Source organism: Metarhizium brunneum, chromosome 3 (assembly GCF_013426205.1).
Source record: "Metarhizium brunneum chromosome 3, complete sequence".
NCBI lineage: Eukaryota > Fungi > Ascomycota > Sordariomycetes > Hypocreales > Clavicipitaceae > Metarhizium > Metarhizium brunneum.
Genome location: NC_089424.1, coordinates 2756958 through 2778146, shown reverse-complemented (window position 1 = coordinate 2778146; position 21189 = coordinate 2756958). Strand labels below are relative to the sequence as shown.

The 21189-nt window shown below is 23.7% G+C and overlaps 1 protein-coding gene across 1 annotated transcript; it reads left to right on the top strand.

Annotated features, from left to right (window-relative positions):
• Positions 1-13605: 13605 nt before the first annotated feature.
• Positions 13606-19811, top strand: Tf2-12_10 (Transposon Tf2-12 polyprotein; the record flags this gene model as incomplete). Its single annotated transcript, XM_066130710.1, has 2 exons — positions 13606-15528; positions 16161-19811. The coding sequence occupies 2 exons, from the start codon at positions 13606-13608 to the stop codon at positions 19809-19811; spliced, it is 5574 nt and encodes a 1857-aa protein (XP_065986631.1).
• Positions 19812-21189: the final 1378 nt, after the last annotated feature.

Below are 21189 nucleotides of genomic sequence, written 5' to 3'. Positions count from 1 at the left end.
ATAAGTATAAAGTTAATTTACTGTTATAATAATAATAGCTAAGACTATTATAAAATAGCTTTAGCTAGTAGCTATAATATAATACTAATTATACTAAAATAGTTTACTTTTCTAGTTTTTTACTATTCTTAGCCTAATATAACCTAATATTATTTTAGATTTTATACTTATATAATACTTATATTATATATATAATTTTATTTAATTATAAAGTAAATTAACTATAAATTAATATAATTTAAATTAATTATATAAAATTATTTTATTAATATAAAAAATAATTAAAAAAATAAAATAAAAAAAATATTTATTAATTATAAAAAATTTAAAATAATAATTAAAAAAATATTTAAATTAATTAATAAAATAAAAATTACTTTTTATAATAAAAGGGAAAATTATAATATAAAACTACTTTTTATTAATTAACTTTATAATATTTTTCTTAATTTTTCTTTTTTTTTTCTTTTTTTCTTATTTTCTTAGTTATTTTATTAAGTTTATTAACTTTTTTAATATTTTTAGCTTTTAATAATATATTCTTTTTTTTATTAATATTTTTTATAATAATAGCTTTTTTATTACTTTTTTAGGCTTATTAGCTTTAATTCCTAAAATTATAATAAGTAATTTACTTATATTAGGCTTATTACTTTTTTTAGTACTAGTTATAGTTATAATAAGGTTATTAATTATTAACTAAGTCTAATATTAGTAAGTGCTTTAGGAAGTAATATAAAGCTAAAAACCTATAAGTAACTATATTATTTATAAAATAATTTATTTAAATTAAGTATATAAAAGTAAAATAAAGTAATTATAAGGAAAATAATATATTTTATAAAAGTTAAAACTTTATTAATTTATATTATATTAAATTACTTTAAGTTTTTTAAAGTATAACTTATATAATTATAAGTTATTATTATTATTATATATATATTTTTATTAGTATATAAGGTTATAAATTACCTTTTAAGCTAGTAAATTTAATATATTATAATATATATATATAGTGTTTTTTTAATTATATATTACTATTTAATTAGCTAGATATAGCTATTAATTGTATTACTAGTAGGTTCTAGTAATTAACTAGCCTTTTTTTTATTTTTTTATTATAATTTAATAAAATAAAAATTATAATTATTTATATAAATTAACTTAAATAAAAAAAATTTATATTAAATTATATAATATATTTTAAATAAATTATTTTAATATTAAATTAAAAAAATAAGCTATTTATATTAGCTTTTTTTAAAAAATTAAAAAAAGAAATTAAAAATAAATTATATAAAAAAAATATATTAAATAACTTTTTAAATTATATAATAATAATAATTTAAATTAATAATAAATAATATTAATAATATATATAAAAATAATAAAAAATAAAACTTAAAATTTTATAAAAAAAAAAATTAATAAGTTAATTAAAAAAAAAATAAAAAAAACTTATTATTTATAATTATATTTTTAATTTTAAATAAATAAAGCTTAATATTATTAAAAAAAATAATAAGAAAAAAAAATATTATAATTATAAAAAACTAAAATATTTTATTAATAAATATAAAAAATTTAAAAAAAAATAAAAGCTAATATTAAAAAAAAATAAAAAATAACTTAATATTATTAATTAATAAAAAAATAAAATTATTAAATTAAAAATAAAATATAAAAATTTTAATTAAACTTTTTATTATAATAATAATTATTATATTTATATAAGTAATAAATAAAAAAAAAAATAGTTTTTAAAAAAATTAAAAAAACTAAAAAAAAAATTATAAATTTTATAAAAAATAAGCTATAAATAATTAAATAATTAATATAAAAAAAACTAAATAAATAATTAATAAAAAAAAAACTTTTATAATAATAAAATAAAAAAAATTTTATAAATTAAAATTATTAAAATATTTAAATAAAAACTTATATTAAAAATTTTTTAATTCAATATAATAATAAATAAAAATAAAAAAAATTTAAAAAAAATAATAATATAAAAAAAAATAAAATATATAAATTTTTATTTTTTTTAATAAATTAAAAAATAAAATAAAAAAAATAAATATTAATAATAATAATATAATTTTAAATATTTTAAAAGTATTTAAAAATAAATAAAATAAGAAAAAAATATTAATAAAATTAATAATTATATAAAAATAAATTATATAATAATATTTTTTTATATTAATAAGAAAATATTTTATAATTTTTATTATTATAATAAATATTATTATAATATTAAAAAACCTAATATTATAATACTTAAAAAAAAAAAAATAATTTTAAACTTTTATTAAAATATAAAAATTATATATAATTAATATAAATATTATATATATTTATAATATATTAAATATATTTTATAATTAAAATATAATTAAATATATTTTTAATTAAAATAAAAAATTTTTAATTAAAATATTATATTTTAAATAAAAACTTTTAAAATAAAAAATAAAAATAATTAATAATAATTAAATAATAATTTTAAAACTTAATTTAAATATATTTATTCAATATTAAGTTTATATAAATTTTATAAATATATATAAATTAAATATATATTAATTATATATATATATAAAAAATAAATAATAATATTAATATATATATAAAAAAAAATTCTAATATATAAAAAAAAATTATTATTTAAATTATTTTAATATAAAATAAAAAATTATATAATATATTTATTATTAAATTACTTAAAATATATAATAAATAAAATTAAAAAATAATATAAATAATAATATAAAATATTAATAATATATAAATAAATATAATAAATATTAAATATACTTAAATATAAAAATTTTAATAAAATTATAAAATTAATATATTATAATAAATAAAAACTAAATAAATAATATAATAAATAAAAATTTAATTTTAAATATAATAAAAATATATAATAAATTATAATAATTTAAAATATAAAAAATATAAAAAAATAAAAAATTAAATTTATAATTATTTATATTAAATATTTAATAATAAGTTTTATTTTAAGTATTTATAAAATAATATTAAAAAATAAAATAATAAATTATAAAAAAATTTATTTTAAAAAACTTAAAAAATAAAATATATTATTTATAAAAAAGTTATAAATTAATATAAAAAAAAATATTAATAATTTTTAATATAATTTAAAATAAATAAAATAATAAAATAATATTAAATATTAAAATTATAAAATATTATATTTATATACTTATAAATAATAATATAATAAATAATTATATTTTACTTAAAATTATTAATTATTATTAATTATTATAAAAATATAAAAAAATATGATATAAGTTAATTAATATTAAAAAAAAACTTTTTACTTATAATAATAAAATTATTAATTAAAAAATTAATTATTTTAAAATATAAATTTAAAATTATTTAAAAATAATTTAACTTAATATTATAAATATATTAAAATATAATTTAATATTAAAATATTTATAATTATAAAAAAATAATTTATTAATTAATTAAAAAATAAGCTAATTAAAATAAAATAAAATTTTAAGTTAATAAAATTAATAAAATTTAAAAAAAAAAATTTTTTATTATAATTTAATTTATAAATAAAATTTTAAAAAAAAAACTTTTAAGTAAATTATTTAAAAATTAATAATAATAAATAAATAATATAAAAATAATAAATATAAAAAAAAATAATTAAATTTATTATAATAATTTTAATAATATTATAAATTAAAATATAAATAATAATAAATAATAAAAAAATAAAAATTAAAATCTAAAAAATTATTATTATTTTAAAAGAAATTTTTATAAATATAAATAAAAAATTTAAAAAAAAAAAAAATAAAAATAATAAAAATAATAAAAGCTTAATAATAAAAAAAAAAAACTTAAAAATATTTTTAAAAAATATTAAAAATATAAAAAATTATTTATAAAAAAATTAAAAATTAAATTATTTAAATATAATTAATAAAATTATAAAATTAAATTAATAAATAAAAAATTAATAATATTTTATAAAATTTATAATTTAAATATAAAAAAACTTAAAATATTATAAAAATATATTAATAAAATATTAATAAAAAATTATATTAAAGTATTAATATTAAAAGCTAAATACTTAATTATATTTATTTTAAAAAAAAATAAAAAATTATAATTAATAATAAATTATTAATAATTAAATATAATTATTATAAAAAATAAAATATTATTATTATTAATATTAAAATTATAAAATTAATTATATAATATAAATTAATTTATTATAATAAACCTAAAAAAAGTATATAATTTAATTTAAATAAAAAAAAGTTATAAATAAATAATAGCTTTTAAAATAAAATTTAAATTATTTAAATATTTAATAATATTAATAAGGCTTATTAATATATTAATAATATTTTAAAAAATAATTAATAATATATTATAAAAATATTTAAATAACTTTATTAATTTATAATTAATTTACTTTATAATTAAATAAAATTATATATATAATATAAGTATTATATAAGTATAAAATCTAAAATAATATTAAGTTATATTAAGCTAAAAATAATAAAAAATTAAAAAAATAAATTATTTATATATTATAATATATTAAATATACTAGTATAATTAGTATTATATTATAACTATTAATTAAAGCTATTTTATAATAGCCTTAGCTATTATTATTATAAAGGTAAACTAACTTTATATTTATAACTTATATTAAGTTATATTAAAAACCTAAAATACTTATATATATAATATATTTATATAGTTTACTTTTACTTATATTTTAAGTTAGTTTTATTCCTTTTTATCTAAGTTATTTGCCTTTTTTGCTATTAAAATCCTGTTAATATAAGCCCTTATAAAATAAGATTAACTAGACCGGCTTACTAATAATAATATAAGTAAAAGTATTAAGAAGCCTAATATAAGTAAATTATTTATTATAATTTTTAGGGGTTAAAAACTAATAAAACTTAAAAGGTAATATAATTAATATTAAATTAAAAGCTTTTTATAATAAAAAAAATAATTATTATAAAGCTAAAAATCTTAATTTAATAAAAATTAAAAAAAATAATAAAGCTATTAAAAATATAAAAAAAAAAGCTTTTAAAAATATAAAGCTAAAATATAACTTTAAAAGAACTATTATATTAGCTATAAAAAAGCCTAATAAAGCTAATAATACTAAAAGTAAAACTACTTAATAAATTTATATTAATAGTTTTACTTTTTTTAAAGAAGTTAAATAACTTTATAATAATATATTTTAATAATATATTAATTTTCTTAAAAACCTTAAAAAACTATATAAAATATATATATATAATATTAAAAATATTATAAAATATTAAATTATTACTTAAATTAATAAAATATAAGTTTTATATATAAAAAATAAACTTTTTAAAATATATAATATAATTAAATAAAATATAAATAAAAAAAATAAAAATTAAAATAATAAAAAATTAATTAATATTAAAAAATATTAAAAATATATAAAGCTTTAAAAGCTTTATAAATTATTATAAAAAATTTATTAAAAGTTATAATAAAATTATAATATTTTTAAATAAATTTATTAAAAAAAATAAATAATAAAATTAAAATAATAAAATATAATATACTTTTTTAAATTATAATAAAAAAAATAAAAAAAAGGCTAGTTAATTACTAAAACCTACTAGTAACACAATTAATAGCTATACCTAGCTAATTTAATAGTAATATATAATTTAAAAAACAGTATATATATTATAATATATTAAATTTACTAGCTTAAAAGGTAATTTATAACCTTATATACTAGCAAAAATATATATATAATAATAATAATAACTTATAATTATATAAGTTATACTCTAAAAAACTTAAAGTAATCTAATATAATATAAATTAATAAAGTTTATACCTAACTTTTATAAAGCCTATTATTTTCCTTATAATCACCTTATTTTACCTTTATATACCTAATTTAAATAAATCGCTTTATAAATAATATAATTACTTATAGGTTTCTAGCTTTATATTACTTCGTAAAGTACTATAGCTTACTAATATTAAACTTAGTTAGTAATTAATAATTATAACTATAACTAGTACTAAAAAAGGTAATAAGCCTAATATAAGTAAGTTACTTATTATAACTTTAGAAATTAAAGTTAATAAGCCTAAAAAAGTAATAAAAAGGCTATTATTATAAAAGATATTAATAAAAAGAGAAATATATTATTAAAAGCTAAAAATACTAAAAAAATTAAAAAACTTAATAAAGTAACTAAAAAAGCAAGAAAAAAAGAAGAAATAAAGGGGAAAATTAAGAAAAATACTATAAAGCTAATTAATAAAAAGTAGCTTTATATTATAGTTTTCCCCCTTATTATAAAGGGTATAATATACTTCTAATAAAATTAAAAAACTTATTATATTTAAACTTATTTTAAAAACTTTTAATTTAAAAAAAAAATAAAATTAAAAACTAATTTAGTAGATTTTATTTTAAAAATATAAATAAAATAATAAAATAATAATAAAAAATTATATTTTATTATATTTTATTTAAAAAAATTTTATAAAATAAAACTTAATTATTTTATTTATAATAAGAAATTCTTAATAATTATTAATACTTTTAAGAAATTTAAATATTATTTTATAAAAAATAAATATAAAATTAAAATATATATTAATTATAAAAATATCCCTTTATAATAAAAGGGAAAACTATAATATAAAGCTATTTTTTATTAACTAGCTTTATAGTATTCTTCTTAATTTTCCCTTTTATTTTTTTTTTTTTTTTTATTTTTTTAGCTACTTTATTAAGTTTTTTAACCTTTTTAATATTTTTAGCTTTTAATAATATATTTTTTTTTATTAATATTTTTTATAATAATAGCCTTTTTATTACCTTTTTAGGCTTATTAGCTTTAATTTCTAAAGTTATAATAAGTAATTTACTTATATTAAGCTTATTATCTTTTTTAGTATTAATTATAATTATAATTATTAATTATTAACTAAGTCTAATATTAATAAGTAAAAAGCTATAATACTTTAAAAAGTAATATAAAGCTAGAAACCTATAAGTAGCTATATTATTTATAAAGTAATTTATTTAAATTAAGTATATAAAAGTAAAATAAGGTAATTATAAAAAAAATAATAGGCTTTATAAAAGTTAAGACTTTATTAATTTATATTATATTAGATTATTTTAAGTTTTTTAGGGTATAATTTATATAATTATAAGTTATTATTATTATTATATATATTTTTAATATATAAAGTTATAAGCTTTTATTAGTATATAAAGTTATAAATTACCTTTTAAGCTAGTAAATTTAATGTATTATAATATATATATATAATATTTTTTAAATTATATATTACTATAAAATTAGCTAGGTATAGCTATTAATTATATTATTAGTAAGTTCTGGTAATTAACTAGCCTTTTTTTTTATTTTTTTTATTATAATTTAATTGATTATAAAAATATTTTTTATTTTATAATAATATAATAATTAAATAAAAAATAAATTTAATAAGTTAAATATTTTTTAGAATTTAATTATAAAATTATTTATTAAAAAAAATCTAAAAATAAATAAATAAATACTTTAAGTTAAAAAAATAATTATAATATAAAAGTATTTATAATAATAAAATAACTTTTTAAAATTAATAAAAATAATAATTTTTAATAAAAATAATTAAATATTATATTAAAAATATAAAAAAAAAAACTTAATATATAATAAAATATATTAATAAGTAATAAATAATATATAATATATTAAAAATATATTAATAAAATATATATATTATTTAAAAAAAGTATTAATATATAAAAAAAAATCTAAATATTATTAAAATTATAAGAAAAATATATTAAAAAAATATATAAATACTTAGTTTATAAATATTAAAAAATTTATAAAATATTAAATAAAATATAATAATAATATAATTTTTTAAAAATTAAAAAAATAATTAAAAAAATTATTAATAAATATATATAATATAAAAAAAGTAAAATTATATAATATAAGTTATATAAAAAATTATAATTATTATTAATATTAATATAATTATAAAAATTAATAGTTTTTAATTATATTATAAAGCTATTAATATTAAAAAAACTAATAATTAATATAAAATATAATAATATATTTATAATTATAAATAAACTTATAAAATATAAATATTTTTTATTATATAAAAAAGTAAATAATATAAAAAAACTTATATATATATTTTTATAAATAATAATAAGTAATTATAAATTATTAAAAAAAATTATATTAAATAAAAAAAATATATTTACTTTTAAGTTTTAATAAGTATTTATAATATAACTTAAAATAAATTATAAGTTAAGTATTATATATTATTTATAAATAAATAAATAAATAAAAAAATTAAATTAAATATTTAAATAATATTTATAATATTATATTAATTATTAATAAAATAATTAAATTAAATAATTACTTATTAATATTTGGTTGATTTACTTTATAGTTAAATAAAATTATATATATAATACTAGTATTATATAAGTGTAAAATCTAAAATAATATTAGGTTATATTAGGCTAAAAATAATAAAAGACTAAAAAAGTAAATTATTTATATATCGTGATATATTAGATATACTAGTATAATTAATACCACGCTATAACTTGCTAGTTATAGCTACCTTACGATAGCCTTAGCTATTATTATATAATTAAACCTTATATATTATTATATAAACCTACTAACTTTATAGTTATAACTTATATTAAGTTATATTAAAAACCTAAAATACCTATATATATAGTATATTTATAAGGTTTACTTTTTCTTATATTTTAAGTTGATTTTATATTTAAGTTATTTGCCTTTTCTATTATTAAGACCTTGCTATAAATAACTAATTATAAGTTACTGCTCTTATATATATATATCTCTTATAAGTACTTACTAATATTTATTATAGCTATTTATAAACTATTATATATAAAGTATATACCTATTAATATAAGTTTTTATAAAATAAAATTAACTAGACTAGCTTATTAATAATAATAAAATAACTAAGTATAATAAAAAGCCTAATATAAGTAAATTACTTATTATAACTTTTAAGGGTTAAAGCTAATAAGGCCTAATAAGTAATATAATTATTAATAAATTAAAAGCTTTTTATAATAAAAAAAATACTTATTTTAAAGCTAAAAATCCTAATTTTATAAAAATTAAAAAAATTATAAAAATAATTAAGAATTTAAAAAAAAGAGCCTTTAAAAACGCTAAACTAAAATATAGTATTAAGAAAGCTATAAAACTAGCTATAAAAAGGGCTAATAAGGCTAATAAAGCTAAGGCTAAAAAGGCTAAAAAAGCTAAAAAGGCTTATAAGGCTAAAGCTGCCAAATAAATCTGTATTGGCGGTTTTACCTCTTCCAGAGGGGAAATAATTACTTATAATATAATTAGCTTATAATAGCTTAATATTAGAATTAATAAAGTAAATACTAGCTTATATTAATTATAAATTTAATTATAAAGTATTTTAAATATAATATAAAAAATTATAAGTAAAATAAGTAATATTATAAGTAAATAAACTAAAAAAATTATATAAAAAAATATAATATAAATTAAAATTTATATAAAATAAAATAATATAATATTATAATTATAAAAAATTAAAAAAACTAATTTTTAAGAAAAAAAATATAATTTATTTACTTTAATAAAATATTAAAATAATATAATTAAATAATAAATTAAATTATAAAAATTAGAATTATTTATTATTAAAAAATAAATATTAATAAATAATTATAAACTTTTATTATTAAAAATTATAAAAAATTATTTTATAATATATATTTTACCCCTTCTAGAAAAGGTAAAACCGCTAATATAGATTTATTAGGCAGCTTTGCTCTTAGTATTACTAGCTTTATTAGGCCCTTTTATAGCTAATATAATAGCTTTTTTAAAGCTATACTTTAGCTTTATATTTTTAAAGGCCTTTTTTTTTATATTTTTAATAGCTTTATTATTTTTTTTAATTTTTATTAAATTAAAATTTTTAGTTTTATAATAATTATTTCTTTTATTATAAAAGGCTTTTAATCTAGTATTAATTATATTACCCTTTAAGCCTTATTAGCTTTTAACCCTTAAAGGTTATAATAGGTAACTTACTTATATTGGGCTTCTTAGCACCTTTAAAGCCTATATTATTATTAGGTCTTAATAGCAGAAAAGGCAAATAACTTAGATAAAAAGGAACAAGACTAACTTAGAATATAAGTAAGAGTAAACTATATAAATATACTATATATATAGGTATTTTAGGTTTTTAGTATAACTTAATATAAGTTATAAGCGCGAAGTTTACTTTTATAATAATAATAGCTAAGGCTATTATAAAATAGCCTTAGCTAGCAATTATAGCGCGGTATTAATTATACTAGTATATTTAATATATTATAATATATATATAAATAGTTTACTTTTCTAGTCTTTTATTATTCTTAGCCTAATATAACCTAATATTATTTTAGATTTTATACTTATATAATACTTATATTATATATATAATTTTATTTAATTATAAAGTAAATTAATTATAAATTAATAATATATATTTTACTTTTTAAAAAAGTATTAAGTAATATATTAATAAAAAAAAATATTAAAATTATAAATAAAATAAAATATAAAGTAAAATAAATTTTAAATATAAAAATAAAAAATAAAATATATTAATATTTTATTAAATAAAAAAGCTATAAAAATAAAAAAAATATATAAAAGTTTATAAAATATTTAAAAAATTATTAGTACTTATTATAATAATATTTAATAAGGTATTTTTAAATATAATATTTTAATTTAATATATTAATAATACTTAAAAACTATATATTAATAATAGCCTTAAATTTATAATATTTTTTTTATTTAACTTATTTAATAATTATAAATTTAAATAAATTATTTTATTTTCTTTTAAAAGTAATTAATACTTTTACTTATATAATTACTTTAAATAATTTAAGAATTTATTTAAATTAACTTATACTTAATATAATATTTTATAATAAAAAATAAAAAGTTTTTTAATAAACTTTTTTTTTTAATTTAAATATTTTAACTTAAAAATAATTTAATTAATTAAAAAATATTTATTAATAAAAAATAATAATATATAAAAAAAGTATTTATATAAATTAATTATAATATTAAAAGTATTATAAAAATACTTTTATTATATATATTTTTTATATTTTAAAAAATATTTAATTATTTTATAATAAAAATTATAAATAAAATAAAAAAAATATAATATAATATTAAAGCTATAAAAATTTATATATATTATTAAAGTATTTTAATAATATATAAAATCTAATTTTAGTTTTAATTTTTAAATTTTAAAAAAATAATTAAATATAATATTAAAAAAATATTATAAAAAAAAAAAAAACTTATTAATAAAAAAAATAAAATATAAAGTTATTTATAAAATAAACTTAGATTTTAAAAATAAAATTATAAGAGAAAAAATATTATATTATAACCTAGCTATAAATTATAATATAAGTTATAAAAGTAGGTTAAATTATATAAGCTATTATATAATATAAGTAAAAAAAATTATAAAATAATAATTAATATAAGCTATTAATAAAAAAGTACTTATTATATATAAAATAAATAATATAAGTAATTATAATAAAATTAATATAAGTAATATTATTACTTATATTTAAGATAAATAATTATTATAATATATAAAAACCCTTAAATTTACTTTATAAATAAATTTTAGTTTTTTAGCTTTTAATATAATTATTATATTAATTTAAGCTTTACTTATAACTTTTTAACTCTAATTACTTAGTTATAATTTATAACCTATTATTAATATAATACCTAATTACTTAGATTAACTGCTTTAGTTATTTTACTAATATAAATTATAACTAGTTTATTCCTTAGGAATTTTAGCTATTATATAAATAAGCTTAGTTTTATATTAATTATTTATTTTATAAGGTTATTTATAATAAAGTTTATTTTTTATAATAAATTAATTATACTTATAATTATATATATATATTATTAAATAATAAAAATAAACTTAAAAAAAAAGATTTTATTTTCTTTTTTTTTATTTAATATATTTTATTTTAATTTAAAATTTATTTATATTAAGTTTAATTTAATTTTACTTAAAATTTTACTTAAATTTTAAGGTTTTTAATAGCTTAAAGTTTATTTATATTAAGTTTAAGCTAGCTTTACTTAGAATTCTACCTAGACCTAAGCTTTTAGCTTAAGTTTATAATATAAACTAAGTTTTATTATATATAATATACTTTTAGCTCTTAGTATTTTTCTTTTTTTACCTTATAAATAAGCTAATTACTAAGAAAAATTACTTAATATAAAAGATTTCTTATTTATTACTTAATATTGTTTCTGTCAGCTTATAAGCCCCGCTTAGAGCAGTTTTTAGAAGTAATAAAACAGGTTAAAAGGTTAAGAGGAATACTATGTACTAAGAAATCTCTTTTTAGTTTTATACATAACTTATAGGTTACAAAACGCTTTTAGTATAACTACACAGCAAGGAAACCTTTTAATGTTAATAAGCTCTTTATTAATTGTTTAAATAAAAACAGTGCAGGCGCTAAGACACTAGATAAGAATATTCGTGTAGCACTTATACTATTTATTAAGATAAAGATAGAGCAGTTAAGGGCATATAACAAGGATTATAAAACGTTGCTATAATACTTATTATACTACTTTAGTAATTAGAGTTTTTTATTGCCTCCTCTTTAGTTTATAGCTGGCTATTACGAACTACACCACCTAATAACTAGATTGCCTGCAAGAAGGGCAACAAAGAAGAGAAATCCATTACAGAACTATGGTAAGATTACCAGCCTCCTATATTATATAAGACTTGAATATCTGTTGTAATACCAGAAGATTTCCTTTTACGCCGCTCGCGAACTTCCACCAGTACTACAACGCTCCTGAGATTTCTTCCCTGCTGCTTCTACTGCTTTACTGTTACGACCCAGCACGTAGGCTGCAGGTTGGGCCGGCTGCATGGAGCCGCCGGGCGGCACAGGCATGACGGGCCACGGAACATTGGTCGGCACGACAGGACCAATGGGAAGGACGCTCAGTTATTATAAGTGAGCATGCACAACGCTCACCAGTGTTTGGAAGTGAGCATCGAGGATGCTCACCTCCGCGATAACTAGCAACCGTAGTATATAGGGACCCCCAAATTCGCTTCATAGATAGCCTCTAGCTCCTTAGCTTTCAACACAGATCATTACATTGAATAAGCCTCGCTTACAACTCTTTGACTCTGATCACTTGGTTACGGTCTACGACCTATTACCAACGTAACACCCAACTGCTCAGATTGACTGCCCTAGTGGCTCTGCCAACATAAACTACGACTAGTTTATCCCTTGGGAACCTTAGCCGTTACACGTTGAAAGCTCTTGTTCAGACTACTACCGCGTCACTCTGAGCAATACCTGATAACTGTCAACATGGCACCACGCGAGACTACCACCGCATCTGGATCCAATGAAACCCGAGAGGGACCAACCACCATCTCTGCTCACGACATGCTTGCTGAGATCATACGCCTTCGGGAACGGGTCCAACAGATGGAAGAAGAACGGCAGGAACAAGCCACGACTGCGGCCACAATTAAAAAGGACTTGGGAGAAATCCTTAGACCCAGGGCACCAGGACCGTACGACGGATCCCCGGGTGCGCTTCAAGGATTCCTCACTCAACTCAGGGCTTACCACCGACAATTCCCGACCAAAATGGAAGAATCCTCTGCCAAGGTACTGCACGCAGGAGGGTGTATGACGGGAGTGGCACTCGCATGGTTTGAACCCATTATGAGGGACTACCTTAACAAAGAAAAAGACGACCGCGAAGAAGAAACCAACACCATTTTCGAAAGTTACGATGAATTCGAAAAAGCTATCAAAAAGGCCTTTGGAACAGTTGACGAAGCTAGGGCTGCTGAGTACTACATCGACGGGCTCAAGCAGAAGGGATCGGCATCCGATTATGCCGCTCGCTTCAGACAACTTGCATCTCAGCTTGACTGGGAGGACGAACCTCTTATGTCAGCTTTCTATAAAGGACTTAAGGAAGAAGTCAAAGATGAACTCTACAGGGAGAACAGACCAGACAACTTATCGGACTACATCGCTATGGCGGTACGAATCGACGACAGACAGTATCAGCGACGCATACAGAAGAAACAGGGTAAAGGAACCTGGAGCCCTGCCAAAGGGAAGAGTTACCAAGCCAATCAACGCAGAAAGCGTGACGAACCTATTGCCTATGGTCACACTCTTAACCCTGGACGAATGGAGCTTGACGCTACCAAGAAAGACGACAAAAAGGAAAAGAAATGCTACAACTGCGGAAAACCAGGACATTTCGCCAATAAATGCAAGAAACCCAGGAAAGAATGGAAGCCAGTACCAGAAGGAGGTAAGAAACAACTCAATTCTACTAACCAACAGAAAATCGAAGTTACCGAATCAGAGGTGGAACATAAGAACCTCAACTGGACCTTCTGCTATGACGACAACTGCTACGTTCACATGAGCAGCAAACAAGAAAGAGGATGGTTTCCAAAAGAACCAAGAAAACCAAAGAAGAAAATTATGAACTTCATAGGAAACGGACTGCAAGTAGCCAAACAACTGGTACAAGAAGACCTGGACGAACAATCAATGGAAAAGAGAACGCTTGCAATGACGGGACGAAAGGAACTCCATGAACCAAAATCGCCAGAATATTTGGACGAAGACTCGCACCAAGAAATTCTCGATTGGGTGCGACAACAAGCAGAAGCAAGGAAGAATCGAAGGGAACAACAATATAGGGAGGAGCAAGACGCACAAATCCTCACCACCTTCGACGAACCGGAAGATAGAGTAAGGGAAATGAGCGTCGATGACGACAACGCAATCCTAGATACTCCAGAAGCGTCCGAAGACGAACGAAGCGAGGAAGAAACGCCTGCAAGGCTGACAGCCACACAAGAACAAGCTGTACAGCGATATTTCCCCGCACCAACAGGAAAACATTTCGCAATTCCTATTCTAGCAGTGGACACCACCACGGCAATGGAAAACCAGACACTATGGTTTCCGGAAGGAGAGAAGGAAGACGATCCTAGACTCTCACCAAGACACGCGGAACATACACGTTTAGCATGGGCATCATGCGCGTTTGCAATGTGCCAGGCACACTTTCAAACCAAGGCACGATTGGATGCGTTTCCGATCAGGATGAAAGGATATCCGATCAAAGCACCATACTTCAGATGGGAACTCCTAGAATGGAGAGTGAAGATAATCAATAACGATCAAACGATGATCTTGGAACCCGATTCAAACACACCCATCAAATGCCGAGCTCATACAGATCCTACGGACGTATGTGAATCAGACACATGCCAGTTACATGTACATACGAAGAACAGGCAGTGGCATCAGTATGTGTATGAGGGAAAAATCCCAACACACAGAAGGGAGTTACTACTCAAGTCACCTCGATGTGAAACAAAAGACCACATGGTATGCCCACTACCTAATTGTTCAGAACATATGGTAGATAAGGCCAGGGAATGGCACAAGTGGCAATGTGGAACACCAGCAGCATACAAACGGACACAGCGAGCATTAGACATACTCGAACAGAAAGACCCCAGGGGAACCACAGAATCAACATACCACAGTGAACAACAGTTGGATAAGTGGTACAACGAACAGAAGTTCAACCCCAGATGCAACAGGAAATATGCGGTAAACTGCGACAACCCAAGATGCGAAAAACACGGAGAAATGAAAAACCAAATTTACAATCGCCTATGTCAAATGTTTGACGATGGGTTTTGCTTCAAGCACCCGCAAAACGGAACTGGACCTACAGAATGGTACCAAGAAATGAAACGACAAATCGCAGAAGAATCTATTCCGGAAAACTCAAAAAACGAGGCACGCCATCTGTAAAAGGGCTACAGGCTGGCATGAAAAGAAAGACGCTAATGACCCTCAACGCAACCCAGAACGGACGAAGCGACAAAATGGTATTAGACGCCGAAGTCATGGGACATCGCGTTCGCATACTTGTGGACAGTGGCGCGATGGGCAACTATATCTCACCCAGAGTTGTGAATCGTTACCAACTACCGTGGAAACACAAAGAGGCACCATACGAGTTAACTGATATCGAAGGAAAACTTTTTGCCTATAATGACGGAATCATTAACCAAGAGACTGATCATCTCGAAGTACAGATTCAAAGTCATTCAGAAGTGATTCAACTCGATGTTATGGACGTATCGGAACACGACCTAGTGTTAGGGTACCCATGGTTATGGGAGAGTAACCCACTGATCAACTGGAGGACAGGCCAACTGAAGTGGAACGAGACTTCAGGCCAACAGAATCAGCAGAATTCGGAAGAAAGAACGAAATTTCGTCATAACTTAGCTCATGAACAGAGTTCTGAAGAAAAAGAACCTTCAAGCAAGTTATCCAAGGACCAACGACAACAAACAAGCGGCAGAAAAGCAGTCAAAACAATTGGATCCACCGTAACGACCTCGACGGCGCTACAAACCGGGATACGAACAACAATAAGCAACAAGAAGACAAAAGCCAAGATCCGAAAGGTTATTGCCACCTTAAGGAAAGACCTCGCGAACACAAACAAGAAACTCGAAGGAGAAAAGAGGAACGAGAACGATAAAGACGACAAAAGCCCAATAACGAAAGAAGAAAGACTCAAGAATATCCCTAAGGAATACCGGAAATACGAAAAATTATTCGCAGAAGAATTAGAAACCGGATTACCAGAACACAGCCAATGGGATCATCAGATTGAATTGATAGACGGAAAGTCGACAACATTCCATAAGATTTACAACTTAAACGCAAGAGAACTCGAAACACTACGGGAGTACATCGACGAGATGTTAGCGAAAGGCTACATCAGAGCATCCACATCAGAAGCTGGATACCCAGTTATGTTTGTTCCAAAGAAAAACGGGAAACTGCGGTTAGTAGTGGACTATCGGCGATTGAACGCGATTACCATGAAGGATCGAACACCGTTGCCACTAATATCGGAACTACGGGACCGATTGCACGGAATGAATTGGTTCACCGCTTTGGACCTGAAGGGAGCATACAATTTGATTCGAATAAAGAAAGGCCATGAATGGAAGACAGCCTTTAGAACGAAGTTCGGACTATTCGAATACCTGGTAATGCCATTCGGGCTTACCAACGCACCAGCGACATTCCAACGAATGATCAACAGCGTACTACGAAAATATTTGGACAATTTTGTGGTAGTGTATCTGGACGATATACTGATCTTCTCAAAAACCCTGGAAGACCACAAAAGACATGTACACAAGGTACTACAAGCGCTACAAGACGCGAAGTTACTAGTGGAACCAGCAAAAAGCAAATTCCATACCCAGGAAGTAGACTTCCTAGGACACACGATACGACCAAACGAGATACGAATGGAAAAGACAAAGATTGAGGCAGTAAGGAACTGGCCAACACCGAAGAATGTCAAGGACATACAAAGCTTTAGAGGCTTTGCGAACTATTACAGGAGATTCATCAAGAGCTACGGCGAAATCGCAGCACCCTTGGATGAACTCACCAAGAAGGATAAGCAGTGGAATTGGAACGATGAGGCGCAATGTGCCTTTGACAAGATCAAAGAACTCATCACATCCGAACCTGTTTTGAGAACCTTCGACCCAGAAAAAGAAACGGAACTAGAAACCGACTCATCAGACTTTGCTCTAGGAGCACAAGTTGGACAAAGAGACGATGACGGAAAACTACACCCTATTGCGTTCTACTCGAAGAAACTTCATGGAGCAGAACTCAACTACCCCATCTACGACAAAGAATTCCTAGCAATCATCAATGCTTTCAAGGAATTTAGACACTATCTCATGGGAAGCAAACACAAAGTTAAGGTGTATACCGATCATAAGAACATCTCTCATTTTGCGACGACGCAACAATTGAATGGACGACAAATTCGATGGGCCGAATATCTTTCAGAATTCGACTACGAAATCATCCATCGAAAAGGATCCGAGAACGGACGAGCAGACGCTCTAAGTCGAAGAAGCGACTACGATACAGGAGTACCTACAGCAACAGGACCACTCCTTGAGATCAATAAAAATGGCAATTTCCAGCAGAAACAACTGAATGCCATATTGAAAGTACAGAAAGAAGACCCAGTATACGGCAAAATACACCAATGGGCAACAGACAATATACAACACATTGGGGACGTACCGACGGGATGCACATGCCACCCAGGAGGAGTACCAATGTATGGAGAGAAAATCTGGATACCACCAGAATTACAAGAAGAATGCATCAAAGAAATGCATGAACATCCAGTCTACGGACATCAAGGAATCCGCAAGACACTGGATAAGATACGACGACAATACGATTTCTCAGGAATCAAGAAAATGGTCGAAAAGGTTGTCAACGAATGCATACAATGCGGAAAAAGTAAGGCTTCACGACATAAGCCATACGGAGAACTGCAACCATTACCAGTACCAACACGACCATGGGAATCGATAGCTTTCGATCATATTACGAAGCTACCAATGTCAAAAGAACCAATGACCAACGTGGAATATGACAGCATATTCGTGGTCACGGATAGACTCACAAAATACGGATACTTTTTACCGTACAGAGAAGCAAGCAATGCAGAAGAACTTGCATATGTGTTCTTACGAACAATAGCAAGTAACCATGGACTGCCAGAAGAAATCATATCGGACAGAGGAAGTACATTTACTTCTAAGTTTTGGCAAGCACTTATGGCACAACTTGGAACGAATCACAAGTTAAGCACCGCATACCATCCACAGACAGATGGACAGACGGAAAGATTGAACCAGACGCTTGAACAGTATCTACGATGTTACATCAATCATCAACAGGACGATTGGGTTAAATGGTTACCTACAGCGCAATTGGCTTACAATAGCTCGATATCAGAATCGACAAAGCAAACACCAGCCTACGCCAATTACGGATTTAATCCCGAAGTATTTCGAACACAGCGCGAAGGACCGCAAGCAGAACGAGCGATGCTGCAAGCAGATGAACTGAAGAGATTGCACGAAGAAATGCGACACGAATTGGAATTCGTACGAAACAGAATGGCACAATACCATAATCGTAAAAGATCGAAGGGACCAATCTTTGGGGAGGGAGACATGGTCTACCTACTCCGACGAAACATCAAAACAACGCGACCAAGCGACAAATTGGACTACAAAAAATTAGGACCATTCGCTATCAAGAAAAGAATATCGACAAACAACTACGAACTTTCATTACCAAAGACTATGAGGAATCATCCTATAGTACACATTTCACTTCTTGAGAAAGCACCAAACAATGCACCAGCAGAAGAAGACATCGAAGTCATGAACGAAACGGAATATGAAGTAGAACGGATCTTAGACATGAGGACAAGAAACAAAACACGCCAATATCTCATTAAATGGAAAAGCTATGGAGACGAGGAAAACACATGGGAACCTACGGAGCACCTGAAGAATTGCCAGCACCTATTACGGCAGTATCACCAGCAGCATTCAACAAGGCATCCCCAAACACAGCGTTCCAATCCAACACGTCAATAGCGCCTAGAGATTGCGCATCGATAACAGCCTCGGATTCGCGACGCTCCTCCTCCTCCAACTCATCCAGCGATTGCAGACCCAAGCGAGTCATTTGTTGACCCTTGGTAACCAACTGCCGCTTTTGGCGGCGCAGTCGCGCTAGACGGGCCAGCGCTTCATTCAACTCAGCCTGAGCCTTGAGCATTTGCTCTTCCGCTCTCTCTTCCTCCTGATCCAAACGTTTCGATTCGGAAATAATGCGACCAACTACAAGGACACTCATTAGCAAAAAACAGTGACACACAAAAAGGACACCTACGCGAGCTAATCGCGACACCAGAAGCATCACAGGAACGCCCCCGCCGCACGCATTCCCCGCACTTGGAGGAACGCTCAATCATCTTGCAACGAAGACCACGGGCGGAACAAAAGGAACACGGCATGACGTCGTAACCAAACGATTCAATGGAATCAGCCAAGCGATCGTTCCGTAAGGTAGAAGGAGCCTTCAACGAGGGATCTTTTCGCTTTCGGGTACGAGGAACGACGGTACGACTGGACATGGCGTCAGAAGGACATCACAAAGGATGAAAAGAAAGAGGAACTTACCAACGAAAAGAAAAGGGCAGAGGAACTACTTATGAAACAAGGCCTAGGTCTTGAGGACAAGACCATGGGAGAGGGGACATCGTGTTACGACCCAGCACGTAGGCTGCAGGTTGGGCCGGCTGCATGGAGCCGCCGGGCGGCACAGGCATGACGGGCCACGGAACATTGGTCGGCACGACAGGACCAATGGGAAGGACGCTCAGTTATTATAAGTGAGCATGCACAACGCTCACCAGTGTTTGGAAGTGAGCATCGAGGATGCTCACCTCCGCGATAACTAGCAACCGTAGTATATAGGGACCCCCAAATTCGCTTCATAGATAGCCTCTAGCTCCTTAGCTTTCAACACAGATCATTACATTGAATAAGCCTCGCTTACAACTCTTTGACTCTGATCACTTGGTTACGGTCTACGACCTATTACCAACGTAACACCCAACTGCTCAGATTGACTGCCCTAGTGGCTCTGCCAACATAAACTACGACTAGTTTATCCCTTGGGAACCTTAGCCGTTACATTTACGTGCCTCTTATGCCTTTTTTATAGCGTCGTGTTTCTCCCTAGACATTCGCGCCGCTTTGTCTATACGTTTCTGTTCTTTATTAGTAGGGATTTTAATAAAGCCACCGCTATTAGTCATATTCGCGCCTTAATTAATAAAGTTAATATATGACTGTATAGAGTCAGCTAATAGTAAGGAAAAATGGGAAAGCTGGGTAGAACGTTTATTGGGTGTACTACAGAATTGAAGAAGATGTTGTCGTTGAGTGTTCGACTCTCTAGCAGAAT